The 16552-nt window shown below is 37.5% G+C and overlaps 1 protein-coding gene across 50 annotated transcripts in view; it reads right to left on the bottom strand.

The window, feature by feature from the left end:
• Nucleotides 1-212: 212 nt before the first annotated feature.
• The window catches only part of NUCB2 (nucleobindin 2), a 104170-nt gene continuing 87830 nt past the window's right edge, over nucleotides 213-16552 (bottom strand). For 39 of the 50 annotated variants that reach the window (XM_019036399.4, XM_063711018.1, XM_063711004.1 and 36 more), the window contains 4 exons: nucleotides 16238-16327; nucleotides 1440-1610; nucleotides 753-834; nucleotides 213-324 (listed from right to left, as the gene is read on the bottom strand). In XM_019036399.4, coding sequence (XP_018891944.1) covers nucleotides 317-324; nucleotides 753-834; nucleotides 1440-1610; nucleotides 16238-16327 — 351 coding nt within the window. In that variant the 3' untranslated portion in view covers nucleotides 213-316. Of the gene's footprint in view, nucleotides 325-744; nucleotides 835-1439; nucleotides 1611-16237; nucleotides 16328-16552 lie in introns of those variants that run through there. The other 11 variants (XM_055355951.2, XM_063711023.1, XM_063711024.1 and 8 more) reach the window with 2 other exon arrangements.

Here is a 16552-nt window from a genome sequence, read left to right as displayed (position 1 = left end):
AATAGTTCCTAATAGTTTCACTAAATTATGGCATAAAGCCACTTAATTAAATCATTAAAGGAGAACAAAAAAATAAATAAAAGAGCCGTGTGAATGTGAGAGCAGAGAGCAGACAGTGAGTTTGTTTTCTTCCTGGTTCTGATAAATCCTTTAATATCTGTGTCCCAAAAAAAGTGTTTTCATTTAAAAAGTATCTCCCTTTATTTCAAATATGCTTTTAAAATATTTATTGAGCAGAGAAAAAGGAAGGGAGCTAAAAAGATGAAATAGATGTTGAGTTAACAGCTTTCTTCCAAGTTCTGGTGGACTTCAGACTTTAAATGTCTGTTGGAAAAAAGAAAAAAGTTCTTATTTTAAAAGTATCTTCCTTTATTCTAAATGTTCCTTCATATACAAATATACTTGTTTTAAAAAATATGCTTAGCTAATCATAGATCGCAATTTTTAAAAACATATTCTCTGGTAAGATTAATATAATTAGAAAGAATTACAAATAAAGTTGAAATAAATCATTTTACCATAAATATGGTTATCAAATTATACAAATGATACAGCACTTAAAATTTGCTGCTACATAAAACTTTTGGAGGCATTTTCATTTTTCTATAATCTAAATTGCTCTAACACCACAAAAAATACACAAAAAATAACATACCATCTTAATGATTTGAAATTATATTTGTAATAAATGTGGATTTCAATTGATAAAATAATGTATTTTCCTAAATAAATAATCAAACAAAATTACACACGTGGCTCAAACTTCAATTCTCCAGCTGGCCCTGATGGAGGAATTCCTTGTTGTAATTTTTTTTGTTCCATCTGCTGTATGACCTGGTGAATAGAAAATGAAAGTTAAAAGTATAACTTGATTTTCTATCATATGTGTGACCTTTGACAAAGCACAACAAAGTAAATGAAAATTGTTTTCTAAAACAAAGATATTCAAACTATAAGATTTAGATTTGACTAGGTGCAGTGGCTCACGCCTATAGTCCCAACAATTTCAGAGGCCGAGGTGGGAGGATCACTTAAGGCCAGGAGTTCGAGACCAGCCTCGGCAACACAATGAGACCTGGTCTCTACAAAAAATATTAACATTAGCCAGGAACACTGGCATGCACCTGTAGTCCTAGCTACTGGGGAGGCTGAGGTGGGAGGATCACTTGAGCCCAGGAGTTTGAGGCTGCAGTGAGCTATGACCACAGCACTATACTCCAGCCTGGCAGACAGGCTGTCTCAAAATAAAATAAAATGAAATAAAATAAAATTTAGATTAATATTCCACAAAACAGTTTTAAAGTATTAAAATTTAAAATACTATAGTATAGCTATAGCAGTGTACTATATAGTACAATGAAATATGTTACAAAAACACAGGCTTTTAACAAAGCACCTAAAATCTTTTTTAATGCCATAATCTTTTGACAAAATGCCACCTGATGATATTCCAGCTTCTGAGCCTCCAGTTGATCATGCTGACGTTGTAGCTCTTCTTTTTGTTTCTGAAGCTCATCTGCCTTCTTCTTAAGTTCATTTTCTTGTAAAGCAATAATATTTTCATATTCTTTTAGTTCTTCCTCTGTGAAGAACTGTTGCTGATCTAATGTCTAAAAGAAAAAAAATGAGGAAAGAATAATCTCAAAACTACAACAATAAAGTCTGATTTAGCTTTAAAATTCTATGGTTAGCAAAGTATAAAAGAGTATCTATAGGATTATGCCTTTGGAGGTAAGAAGGAAGGGGAAATAAGTAATACATATTTATGTACTCATTTGAACAAAAGGAAAAACAGGAAGAAAAACTCAAGAGATTCTCTTCTGGGATTGACAACTAAAGGCAAAGAGTGAGAACTGGGTAGAAGAGGCAAAGAGAACGTGGGAAGAGAAATAAAATTTGTCATTCCCCCCAACCCTCACTGAAACACGAAATTTTAACAGCTGTCTGCACACAGAAAAGCACAAGAAGCAAACATCACGTGAGCACTCACAGTACATGGTTTCAACTTCATATCACCTACAAAGACACTGAGAAGGGCAAAAGAGACAGTCTTGAATCACCTATGCCACCTCTCTCCCATCCCCTCGTGGCAGACCTGCAGCACAGAGAGTCTGTGCCCTCTGAGGAGGGAGCATAGCGACTGGGGGACTTTACATTGAACTCAGTGCTGCCCTGTCACAGCAGAGAATAAAGCTGTGCTGGGCTCCACCACTGCCCATGCATAGGAGCATTTGAACCAGCCCTAGCCAGAGGAGAATCACCCATCCCAGCAATGGGTACTGAATTTCCTGGCAAGCCTCACCATGCAGGCTGAAGTGCTCTGGGGTCCTAGGTAAACTTGAAAGGCAGTCTAGGAAAGGAGGACTGTAATTCCTAGGCAACTCCTAGTGCTAGGCTGGGCTTAGAGCCAGTGAACTAGGGTAGCAGGTGACCAGGGGAGATACCAGCTGGTGAGGCTAAGGGAACGCTTGTGCTACCCCTCCCCCAACCTCAGGCAGTGCAGCTTGTGGCTATGAAAGTGACTCCTTTCTTGAGGAAAGGAGAGGAAAAAAAGAGGGCTTTGTTTTGCATCTTGGATACCAGCTAAGCCATAGTAGGATAGGACACCAGGCAGAGTTGTGAGGCCCTGATTCCAGGCCCTAGCTCCCAGGTGACATTTCTAGACATACCCTGGCCCAAAAGGAAACTGCTGCCTTAAGGGAGCAGTCCTGGCAGGCTTCATCACTTGCTGAGTAAAGAGCCCCTGGGCCCTGAATAATCAGCGGCAAGACCCATGGAGTACGCTGTGGGTCTTGGACTGAGACATGCTGGCTTCGGGGTGACCCAGCACATTCCCAGCTGTAGTGGCTATGGTGAGAGACCCCTGTTTGAGGAAAGCAGAGGGAAAGTAAAGGCGATTTTTGTCTTGCACCCTAGGTACCAGCTCAGCCACAATGGGGTAGAGCAACAAGCAGTCTTTTGGGGTCCCTGAGTCCAGGCCTTGGCTCTTGGACAGCATTTCTGGACTCGCCTTGGGCCAGAGGGGAGCCCACTTCCCTGAAGGGTAAAGGCCTGGCAGCATTTACCGCAAGGTGACAGAAAAGCCCTTGGGCTTTCAGTAAATATCAGCAGTGGCTGGCAGAACCCCATGTGGACCAGAGATGGTGGTAGTAATGGCCACAGGGAGAGGGTCCTCTGCCTGGGGAGAGAGGAGTGAAGAGCAGGAAGGCTTTTGTATTGTGATTTGAGTGTCAGCTTAGCCACAGTAAAACTGAACATCAGGTAAATTGCTAGGGTTTTTTACTCCATTCCCTGGCTTCTAGACACCATCTCTGGACACACCCAGGATCTGGGGGAACTCGCCACCATGAAGGAAAGGGCCTTGGGCAAGGCCCAGTGCCATGTTGGCTTCAGGCTTGACCCAGCACAGTTCCATGGTGATGGCCATAAAGGTACTTGCATCACCACACCTCCAGTTCCAGGTGGCTCAGCACAGAGAGAGAGACCATTTGTTTGGAAGAAAGTACGGGAAAAGAACAAGAGTCTCTGCCTGGTAATCTAGAGAATTCTTCCGGATCTTATCCAAGACCACCAAGGTGGTACTTTTAAGAGTCTGCAAAAATCACAGAATTACTGGACTTTGGGCCCAAGTCCCATGGAATACCTGGAAAGCTTTCCAAAGAAGGACATGCACAAACAAACCCAGAGTGTGAAGATTACAGTAAGTATCTAACTCTTCAACGCTCTGATACCAACAAACATCTACACACATCACCACCACCCAAGAAAACATGACCTAACCAAATGAATTAAATAAGGCACCAGGTTCCAATCCTGGAGAACCAGAGATATATGACCTTTCAGATACAGAATTCAAAATAGCTGTGTTGAGGAAACTCAAAGAAATTCAAGGTAACACAGAGAAGGAATTCAGAATTCTATCAGATAAATTTAACAAAGATCAAAATAATTAGAAAGAATCAAGCAGAAATTCTAGAGTTAAAAAAATGGAACGGACACGCTGAAGAATGCATCAGAGTCTCTTAATAGCAGAACTGATCAAGCAGAAGAAAGAATTACTGAGCTTGAAGACAGGCTATTTGAAAATACAGAGGACACAAAGGAGAGAGAATGAAAAACAATGAAAGCATGCTTACAAGATCTAGAAAACAGCCTCAAAACAGCAAATATAGGAGTTTTATTGGCCTTAAAGAGGAGGCAGAGAAAGAGATAAGGGTAGAAGGTTTATTCAAAGGAATAATATCAAAAATATTTCAACATTCAAGTGCAAAAAGGTTATAGAACACCAAGCAGATTTAACTCATGTCAGACTACCTCAAGGCATTTAATAATCAAACTACCAAAGGTCAAGTACAAAGAAAGGATCCTGGCGAGGCGTAGTGGCTCACACCTGTAATCTCAGCACTTTGGGAGGCAGAGGTGGGCAGATCACTTGAGACCAGGATTTCAAGACCAGCCTGGCCAACGTGGAAAAACCTCATCTCACCTAAAAATATAAAAATCAGCCAGATGTGGTGGCACACACCTGTAATCCCAGCTGCTCGGGAGCCTAAACCACAAGAATCACTTGAACCTGAGAAGCAGAAGTTGCAGTGAGCCAAGATCACGCCACTGCACTCCAGTCTGGGTAACAGAGCAAGACTCTGTCTCAGGTGGCAGATTTTTCAGTGGAAATCTTATAGGCCAAGAGAGACTGATATGAAATATTTGCAGTACTGACAGAAAAAAAATTTTTTTACCCTAGAATAGTATATTCACTGAAAATATCCTTTAAGCATGAAGGAGAAATAAAGACCTTCTCAGATAAACAAAAACTGAGGGATTGCATCAACACCAGACTTGTCCTATAAGAAATGTGAAAGGTAGTTCTTCAATCTGAAATAAAAGGATGTTAATGAGAACAAAGAAATCATCTGAAGGTACAAAACTCACTGGTAACAGTAAGCACACAGAAAAACACAGAATAGTATAACACTGTAATTGTCGTATATAAACTTCTCTTGACTTAAGTAAAAGACCAAACGAGGAACCGATCAAAAATAACTAAAAATAAATAAAATAATAACTACAACTTTTCAAGGCAGGCAATAAAATAAGATATAAAAAGTACAGCCAGGTGCGGTGGCTCATGCCTGTAATCCCAGCACTTTGGGAGGCCGAGGCAGGCAGATCACTTGAGGCTGGGAGTTCGAGACCAGCCTGACCAACATGGAGAAACCCTGTCTCTATTAAAAATACAAAAAATTAGCCGCATGTGGTGGTACATGCCTGTAATCCCAGCTACTCGGGAGGGGGAGGCAGGAGAATCGCTTGAACACAGGAGGCAGAGGTTGAGGTGAGCTGAGATTGCACCATTACACTCCAGCCTGGGCAACAAGAGCAAAACTCCATCTCAAAAAAAAAAAAAAACAAAAACGGTAACAATGAGGCTGGGCACAGAGGCTCACACCTGTAATCCCAGCACTTTGGGAGGCTGAGGCGGGCAGATCACCTTAGGTTGGGAGTTCGAGACCAGCCTGACCAACATGGAGAAATCCTGTCTCTATTATAAATACAAAATTAGCTGGGCATGGTGGTGCATGACTATAATCCCAGCTATTTGGGAGGCTGAGGCATGAGAATCACTTGAACCCAGGAAGTGGAGGTTGTGGTGAGCCGAGATCTTGCCATTGCACTCCAGCCTGAGCAACAAGAGTGAAACACTGTCTCGAAAAAAAAAAAAGAAAAAGTAACAACAAAAAGTTAAAAAGCAGGGGGATGAAGTTAAAGTGTAAAGTATTTATTTTCTTTTTGCATGTTTGTTTATGCAATCAGTGTTGTCATCAATTTAAAATAATGGGTTATAAAATATTATTTGCAGGCCTCATGGTAACCTCAAATCTAAAAAATACAATTGATACACACACAAAAAAAGCAGGAAATTAGAGCATGCCACCAGAGAAAATTAGCTTCACTAAAAGGAAGACAGGAAGGAAGAAAAAGAAGACAGCAAAACATCCAGAAAAATAACAAAATGGCAGGAGTAAGTCCCTACTTATCAATAATAACTTTGAAAGTAAATCAACTAAACTTTCAATCAAGACATAGAGCATTTGAATAGATGAAAAAACAAGACCCAATGATCTGTTGCCTAAAAGAAACACACTTCACCTATAAAGATATACAGACTGAAAATAAAGAGATGGAAAAAGATATTCCCTGCCAATGGAAACCAAAAAAGAGCAGGAGTAGCAGGAGCAGTACTTACATCAGACAAAACAGAGGTCAAGACAAAAACTAAGAAGAGACAAAGAAAATGATAAATGGGTCCATTCAGCAAGAAGATAGAATGACTGTAAACAGATATGCACCCAACACTAGAGCACCCAGATATATTAAGCAAATATCATTAGAGCTAAAGACAAAGACAGGCCTCAATACAATAACAGCTGAAGATTTCAACACCCCACTTTCAGCATTAGACAGATCTCCCAGACAGAAAATCAACAAAGTAACATTGGACATAATCTACACTATAGATCAAATGGATCTAATAGATACTTAACAAGTATTTCATCCAACAGCTATAGAGTACACATTTTTCTCCTTAGCACATGGATCGTTCTCAAAGATAGACAATATAGGCCAGGCACGGTGGCCCAAGCCTGTAATCCTAGCACTTTGGAAGGCTGAAGTGGGTGGATAACTTGAAGTCAGGAGTTCAAGACCAGCCTGGCCAATATGGTAAACCCCATCTCTACTAAAAAGATACAAAAATTAGCCGGGCGTTGTGGCACACATCTGTAATCCCAGCTACTCAGGAGGCTGAGGCAGGAGAATCGCTTGAACCCAGCAGGCGGAGGTTGCAGTGAGCCAAGATCGCGCCACTGCACTCTAGCCTGGGCAACAGAGTGAGGCTCTGTCTCAAAAATAAATAAATAAATAAATAAATAAATAAATAGACAAATAGACAATATGCTAGGTCACAAAACAAGTCTTATAACATTTGGCTGAGCATGGTGGCTCATGCCAGTAATCCCAGCACTTTGGGAAGCCAAGGTGGGCGGATCACTTGAGGTTGGGAGGTCAAGACTAGCCTGGCCAACATGGTGAAACCCCACCTCTACTAAAAATACAAAAGTTAGCTGGGCGTGGTGGCATGCACCTGTAATTCCAGCTACTTGGGAGGCTGAGGCACAAGAACTGCTTGAACCTGAGAGGCGAAGGTTGCAGTGAGCTGACATAGTGCCACTGCCCTCTAGCCTGGGCAACAGAACAAGACTTTGTCTCAAAAAAAAAAAATTCAAAAAATAGAAATAATAGCAAGCATCTTCTCTGACCACAATGGAATAAAACTACAAATCGATAATAAGAGGAATTTTGGAAACTATACAAACACATGGAAATTAAACAATATGCTCCTGAATAACCAGTGGGTCAATGAAAAAATTAAGAAGGAAATTGAAACATTTCTTGAAACAAATGATAATGGAAATACAACATACCAAAACCTGTGGGATAAAGCAAATGCAGTACTAAGAGGGAAAATTATAGTTATAACTGTCTATATCAAAAAAGAAAAATCTCAAAATAAATAACCTAATAGTGCATCTTAACTGGAAAAGCAAGAGCAAACTGAATCCAAAATTAGTAGAAGAAATGAAAAAATAAATATCAGAGCAGAAATAAATGAATATGAAATGATACAAAAGATCAATGAAACAAAAAGTTGGTTTTTTGAAGTCAAACAAAATTGACAAACCTTTAGCCATACTAAGAGACAAAGAGAGAAAACCCAAATAAATGAAATCAGAGATGAAAAAGGAGACATTACAACTGGTACTGCAGAAATTCAATGGATCCTTAATGGCTACTATGAGCAACTATATGCCAATAAATTGGAAAATCTACAAGAAATGGACAAATTCCTAGACACATACAAACTACCAAGATTGAATTCGGAAGAAATCCAAAACCTGAACAGACCAGTAACAAGTAATGAAATCAAGGCCATAAAAAAAAGTTACCCAGCAAAAAAATGCCCAGGACCCAATGGCTTCACTGCTGAATTCTACCAACCCTTTAAAGAAAAACTGATGCCAATCCTACTCAAACTATTCCAAAAACTAAAGGAGGAAGGAATACTTCCAAACTCATTTGACAAGGCTCGTACTACCCTGATACCAAAACCAGACAAAGTCACATCGAAAAAAGAAAATTACAAGCCAATAGCTCTGGTGGATATTAATGCAAAAATACTCAACAAAATAATAGCAAACTGAGTTCAACAATACATTAAAAAGATCATACATCACGGCCAACTGGGATTTATCCCTGTGATGCAAGGATGGGTCAACATACACAAATCAATATGATATATCAACAGAATGAAGAACAAAAACCATATGATCATTTCAACTGATGCTGAAAAAGAATTTGAAAAAATTCAACATCCCTTCATGATGAAAACCCTCAAAAAATGGGTATAGAAGGAACATGCCTTGATATAATAAAACGCATATATGACAGACCCACAGCTAATATCATACCGAATGGGAAAAACTGAAAGTGTTTCCTCTTAGATCTGGAACACAACAAGGATGCTCGCTTTCACCACTGTTATTCAATGTAGTACTGGAAGTCCCAGCTAGATCAATAAGACAAGAGAAAGATATAAAGGGCATCCAAACTGGAATGGAAGAAGTCAAACTATCCTTGTTTGCAGATGATATAATCTTATATTTGGGAAAAACCTAAAGACTCCACACACAAAAAAACTATTAGAACCGATAAATTTAGTAAATTTGCAGGATACAAAATCAACATACAAAAATCAGCAGCATTTCTATATGCCAACAATAAGCAATCTGAAAAAGAAATTTAAAAAGTAATCCCATTTATAATAGCCACAAATAAAATTAAATACCTAGGAATTAACCAAAGAAGTTAAGATCTCTATAATGAAAACTATAAAACACAGATGAAAGAAATTGAAGAGGACATCAAAAAATGGAAAGATATTCCATGTTTAAGGATTGAAATAATCTGTGTTGTGAAAATCTCCATACTCCCCAAAGCAATCTACAAATTCAGTGCAGTCCATATCAAAATACCCAATGACATTTTTCACAGAAATAGATAAAACAATCCTAAAATGTATGTGAAACTACAAAAGACCTAGAATAACCAAAGCAAAAAGAACAAAGCTGAAGGAATCACATCATTTGACTTCAAATTATCCTACAGAACTATAGTCACCAAAACACAATCGTACTGGCATAAAAACAGACATACAGGCCCAATGGAACAGAATAGAGAACCCAGAAACAAATCCACACACCTACTGTAAACTCATTGTTGAAAAAGGTGCCAAGAACATACATTGGGGAAAATACAATCTCTTCAATAAATGGTGCTGGAAAACTGAACATCCATATGCAGAAGAATGAAGCTTGATACCTATATCTTGCCTTATACAAAAATCAAATCAAAATGGATTAAAGACTTAACTCTAAGACCTCAAACTATCAAACTACTACAAGAAAACATTGAGGAAACTCTCCAGAACATTGGCCTGGACAAAAAATTCTTGAGTAATACCCATAAGCACAGACAACCAAAGCAAAAATAGACAAATCAGATCACATCAAGTGAAAAAGCTTCTGCAGAGCAAAGCAAAAAATCAACAAAGTGAAGGGATAACCCACAGAATGAGAGAAAATAATTGCAAACTACGCATCTGACAAGGGATTAATAACTAGAATATATAAGGGGTTCAAACAACTCTATAGGGAATTATCTAATAATCTGACAAAAATGGTCAAAAGATTTGAGTAGACATTTCTCAAAAGAAGACATAAAATGGCAAACAGGCATATGAAAAAGTGCTCAACATCACTGATTATCAGAGAAACACAAATCAAAACTACAGTGAGATACCATCTCACCCCAGTTAAAATGGCTTTTATCCAAAAGACAGGCAATAACAAATGTTGGCAAGGATGTGAAAAAAAAAGAACCCTCGTACACTGTTGGTAGGAATGTAAATTAATACAACCACTATGGAGAACAGTGTGGAAGTTCCTCAAAAAATTAAAAATAGAGTTAACATATGACCCAGCAATCTTAATGCAATCTTAACCCAAAAGAAAGGAAATTGGTATATCAAAGAGATATCTGTGTTTCCATGCTTGTTGTAGTACTGTTCACAATAGCTAAGATTTGGAAGCAAGCTAAGCATCCATCAACAGATGAATGGATGAAGAAAATGTGGTACTTATACACAATGGAGTATTATTTCAGCCATAAAAAAAGAATGAGATTGTCATTTACAACACCATGGGTGGAACTGGAGGTCATTATGTTAAGTGAAATAAGCCAGGCACAGAAAGACAAACATCACATGTTCCTACTTATCTGTGGGATCTAAAAATCAAAACAATTGACCTCATGGAGATCAAGAATAGAAGGATGGTTACCAGAGGCTAGGAAAAGTGTGGAGTTGGGGAGTGGTGGGGATAGTTAATGGGTACCAAAAAAAAAAAATAGAATGAATAAAACCCAGTATTTCATAGTATAACAGGGGGACTATAGTCAATAATAATTTAATTGTACATTTGAAAATAACTAAAAGAGTATAATTGGATTGTTTGTAACACAAAGGATAAACAGTTGAGGGACGGATACCCAATTTTCCATTATGTGATTATTACACATCACATGCCTCTACCAAAATATCTAAGTACCCCATAAATATATACACATACTATGTATGCACACACAACAAATTTTACTTATTAAAAAAAAAAAGAAAAAACTTGTCTGAATACACCTTCTTTGTACAGATTCAATTTCTGGAAATGTGTTAATGTTTCACATACTCAAGAAAATTAAAATCCACAAGACAGGAAAATCCTAAAGCTTGAATAGAAAAACAGAAGTAAATAAATAGTACTTTTATTTTAAATGAGTAAGATAACCCACAGAACGGGGAGGAAAAAAATGAACTAACCCAAGTAATTTTTGATCATAGTATTTGTACAATATGCCCTCACCTTAAAAATAACAATAAAATCTTTTTTAGTTTTTTGAGACGGAGTCTTGCTCTGTCATCCAGGCTGGAGTGCTGGGGTGCAATCTCGACTCACTGCAACCTCCGTCTCCCAGGTTCAAGTGATTCTCCTGCCTCAGCCTCCCGAGCAGCTGGGATTACAGGAGTGCACCACCACTCCCGGCTAATTTTTGTATTTTTAATAGAGACAGGGTTTCACCATGTTGGCCAGGTCTGATATCAGGTGATCCGCCCACCTCGGCCTCCCAAAGTGCTGAGATTACAGGCATGAGCTACTGCACTGGCCCCAACAACAACAAAATCTAAACAAAATTTAAACTCTTATTTTACAGAGGCATGGATTAGTATTCTGAAACTTCTTGTACATTCTAGGATTGAGTGAATAAATGAAATATTTTTAAGGAAAAGGGAGTTAGGTTTTGCATGAAATATGGCAAAAGATAGAATGCTAAGTTGAAATCAAAGTTGTGGCACATATGTTCATTGCAGCACTATTCACAATAGCAAAGACATAGAATCAACCTAAATGCCCAACCTAAGTGAGTAGATAAAGAAATGTGGTACATATACACCATGGAATACTATGCAGCCATAAAAAAGAACGAGATCATGTCCCCTGCAGGAGCATGGATGAAGCTGGAGGCCAGTATCTCTAGCAAACTAATGCAGAAACAGAAAACCAAATACTGCATGTTCTCACTTACAAGTGGGAGGTAAATGATGAGAACACATGGACACATAGTGAGGAACCACACACACTGGGGCCTATAGGAGGATAGAGGGCAGGAGGAGGAGAAGGATCAGGAAAAATAACTAATGGGTATGAGGGCTTAATACCTGGGTAATAAAATAATCTGTAAAATAAAACCCCATGACACAAGTTTATATATATATAAACTATATAATAAACCTGCACATGTACCCCTGAACTTTAAAAAATTAAAATGAAAAAAAGGAAGTCAAGAGTTGTTGGATTGCAACTGGAGATATCAGTGTAAATTCATGAGTTTTAATATATATTGATAGATATGTAGAAATGAATATTAATGTATATAGGTGGGTATATGTGTGTATGTGTGCATCTATGTGTGTACATATGTACATATACACATCTATATTATATACATATTCTTTTAATTCCCCAGCTCTGTCATCTGACAAGACCTTGGAAGCAATGACACTACAGTAGCAAGGGAAACATCCCGGGCCCAGATCTTGGTCTGCAGGGCTCCTCAGAAAAATGGGTCATTCTGGGTTGGGTCAGGGAAAGAATAAGGTAAGCCTTGAACATCCTGATATACTAAAAGTAAGGAAGTCCCCAAAGAATGATTCGGACATGTCAGAAGGACACAAAAGCCAGTCTGAAGAAACTCTCACTGGCCAAGTCTGGGACAATTTGAGTATGGAAATAATGATGGTAAAGATTAGAGCTTATTGAATAAAAGAAGCCATGAGTCTACACTGATATAAGTAGAAGGTCGAGGGGAAGGAATAGTTTTTCATTACAGTAGAAAGCCAACTAACAAATGTAGAAGGGATGATCAGGTTAGAAAATCTCCATTTGTCAACCATCACAGTAATAATTCTAGCTAGAATCATCAGTGGACATCAATAATAATACATTCACATATTCTCAAAGTATTTAAAAAAAATTTTTTTTTTCTTTTTAGAGACAGGGTCTCATTACATTGTCCAGACTGGTCTCAAACTCCTGGGCTCAAGTGGTCCTCCTGCCTCCTAAGTAGCTGGGCCTACAGGTAGGCACCACCATGCCCAGCTCTGATATGTTTAAAGAGTGCACACGTTTTTAATGGTGGAAATATAAATTGGCGTAAGTCTTTTGAAAAGCAATTTTGCAAAAGAATTCGCCCTTCTCTCTCCCTCTACTTATTATCAGTGTAGACTCGTGGCTTCTTGTTTTATTCAATAAGCTCTAATCCTTATCATCGTTATTTCCACGTTCAAATTGTCCCAGATTTGGCCAGTGAGAGTTTCTTCAAACTGGCTTTTGTGTCTTTGTGACATATCTGGATCATTCTTTAGGGACTTCCTTACTTTCAGTACATCAGGATGTTCAAGCCTTAAAAATAGCCTTAAAAATATTCCCTGGGTCCTGGTAATGCTACATTGAGAATCTACCCTATAAAACAACCCTAATCACGTACAAAGCTTTATATAAAAATGTATTTGTAGCAGCATTTTCTTTTTAAAATAGCAGTAAAAACTGAAATAATTTAAATGTCAAACCCTAAAAAAATGTTTATATACCTCCATAGCTTTTCAAATAAGGCTTACAAATATTATGTGAAAATACTTTTGATATGATATTGAATGTATTTTTTTTTTTTAAAGCTGACTTCTGTCTGGGCACGGTGACTCACATATGTAATCCCAGTACTTTGGGAGGCCAAGGCAGGCAGATTGCTTGAGCTCAGGAGTTTGAGACCATCCTGACGAGATCCTGCCTCTACTAAAAACACAAAAAAAAGATCCAGGCATGGTGGTGCATGCCGGTGGTCTCAGCTACTCAGGAGGCTGAGGTGGGAGGATCACTCGAGCCCAGGCAGGTTGAGGGGGATGGGGGCAGAGGTTGCAGTGAGCCAAGATCACGTCACTGTACTCCAGCCTGGGTAACAGAGAGACCCTGTCTTTATTTTTCCTAAAATTATTAAAAAAAAAAAAAAAAGCTGACTTCTTTCCAGGCACAGTGGCTCACACATTTTGGGAGGCTGAGGCAGGAGGATTCGTTGAGCCCAGGAGTTCAGGACCAGCCTGGGCAATATAGTGAGACCTGGTCTGTATTTATAAAATAAAAAAACAAAAACTGACTTCTGATTCTCTCACTATGGTGGGCTAGACAAGATACTTTTTAAAATGTGAAAGGTAAAATAATAACTTTACATAAAAAAATCTGGTAGACACCACCTTAACAAAATGATCAAAGCTACCATTACCAGTTATGGGGATCGTCAACATGTGCCTTCTAATAGGATACACTGAGCAACTCTTCTGTGGTATTCAAGGGACATTGTACAACATAATAGTCTGTCCTCTTGATTGTTTCAGATTGAAGGAGACTAGAAAGACATTACAACTGAATTCAATGTATCATCTTGGATTTTCTTTTGTTATAAAGGATATTATTGGGAAAATTGACAAAATCTCACTAAGTCTAGAGATTGGAGAAGAGTACCATGTGTGTAGTATTGATAATTTTACTATGATTATATAATGTAAATCCTTGTTTGCAAGAAATATACACTCAAGTATTTTAGATTAAAGTGGCACGATGTGTAATTTACTCTTAAGCAATTCAAAACTTTATATATATGTACACATATACATGTTTATATATATACATAACATATACATAAGTATATACGTTACAACATAATTATATGTTATACATACACACACATAGAGATTAAAAATAGAGAGGAGGGAAAAAGAGAGAAAGATAAAGCAAATGTAGTTAAACCTGGTTGAAATGTATTCAGGGATTTCCTGTCTATTCCTGCAACTCTTGTAAATCTGAAATTATGTCAAAATTTTAAAAGTATATAATTATCTATTGATCTTCTAGTCTACCAGATGCATTAAAGGGAATGTAGATTCAAATAATCTTAGCATTCTTCTTCTTCACCAAAGTCAAGAAACATTTCAAATGTTAGACAAAAACCCAATACAAAAAGAGGCTGACTTTTCTGATGTCAAACTAAAGGGGCCAACTGTCCCAATCTGCCCAGAAATGTCTGGCTTTAGCAATGAAAAGTTCCACATCCTTGGAAATTCCTCAGTCCTGGGTAAACTAGAATAGCTGTTCACCCTTTCTTAAACTATTTTCTGGACAAATAAAATTTTAATTTAGATAGTAGTATTTTCAGTTTTTATGTAGAAAAAGACTATGTTCTTTCTTCCATCCATTTTGGTTGGTGCCTCTCAACTATTCTTTTCAAGTTGTCTATGCATTCATTTACACACAGTTGACTGTGTTACAAGTTGATATACTTTTCTCGAGCAGTTTGCCAAGATATACTGAGAAATTTAAAAAATTTTTCATAAATCTTAATAATAGTTCTATTCCTGGGAGTTAATCCCAGGGAAATCATTATAGATTGCCCAAAAATGTGTGAAGAAACGGATAGTCATCATAGTGTCATTACAGTAAAATACTGGAATTTACCCAAAAGGTCTAAATTTGGAGAAATGGATATATAAATTATGCTACAGCCATATAACTGCATATTGGGTAGTCATTTTAAAAATCATGTTTTTGAAGAATGATATTAAAAGATGTTTGTGAAATATTGTTAAATTTTTAAAAAGTATTTCATCAACATACAAAGTCATTTATACAGTATGAAGCCATTTTTAAAAATACATAAATATGACTGGCCTGATGCGGTGGCTTATGCCTGTAATCCCAGTACTTTGGGAGGCCGAGGTGGGTGAATCACGAGGTCAGGAGTTCAAGACCAGCCTGGCCAAGATGGTGAAACCCCATCTCTACTAAAAATACAAAAATTAGCCGGGCGTGGTGGCGGGCACCTGTAATCCCAGCTACTCAGGAGGCTGAGGCAGAGAATTGCTTGAATCTGGGAGGCGGAGGTTGCAGTGAGCCAAGGTCGCGCCACTGCACTCCAGCCTGGGCAACAGAGCAAGACTCTGTCTCAAAAAACAAAAAAACAAAAAACAAACAAACAACAACAAAAAACACATAAATATGAATATATGTATATGTGTGAATTTAAAATGAGACAATACATTGTTTACATACTGTATATGTGCATATACTATATATACAAACTGCATACCATTCCACATTAACACAATACGATGCATAACTCAAGAATCTACCTCTGAGTAGTAAAATTATAGGTGAATTCTAATTTATTCTTTCAATGTATCTATATTTCTAATTTTCAATAACGAATCCTATTTTATACTTTGAAAGAAAGTATAATTTTTAAAAGACTTCCAATTTTATGCAGTATGATTATAAACAAGAAATAAATTGCTACAAGCTTTCCAAGAAATGAAGTTCATTATTTTATACTGATATTTATATAAAAATCCCAAGATAGTAAGACTATACACGCAAACATAATGGGAATAAAAGTTAAAAGTAGAATAGACTGATGTAGAATTTGTTGAACCATACATCTCATTTAGAGTAGGTTCTATTACCTCCCAGCTATCTGGCTCCAAGAATTCTTTTTTTTCTGTGGCTTTCAAAAACTCCTCCAGAGTCACCAATCTGTCTTTGTTAGTATCAACCTGATTAAAACAAAATGTATACATAATATAAAGTAAATCTTTCTCATATTATTTAGACACTATCAACTGTTTTGTAATAGATGCCACTACATAAACATACAGCAATTAGGACTCACTTAACTTCCACAGAAACTGGAGGAAAAAAAATAAAAAAACAGAGCACTCAACATTATACTAGAATTACAAAATAAACATCTTTCTCTTCTATATAATTCAAATTGGAAA

The sequence above is a fragment of the Gorilla gorilla genome, chromosome 9 (genome assembly GCF_029281585.2).
Source record: "Gorilla gorilla gorilla isolate KB3781 chromosome 9, NHGRI_mGorGor1-v2.1_pri, whole genome shotgun sequence".
Lineage (NCBI taxonomy): Eukaryota > Metazoa > Chordata > Mammalia > Primates > Hominidae > Gorilla > Gorilla gorilla.
Note: the sequence above shows the minus strand (reverse complement) of the source record. Positions and strands in the feature narration are given on the sequence as shown.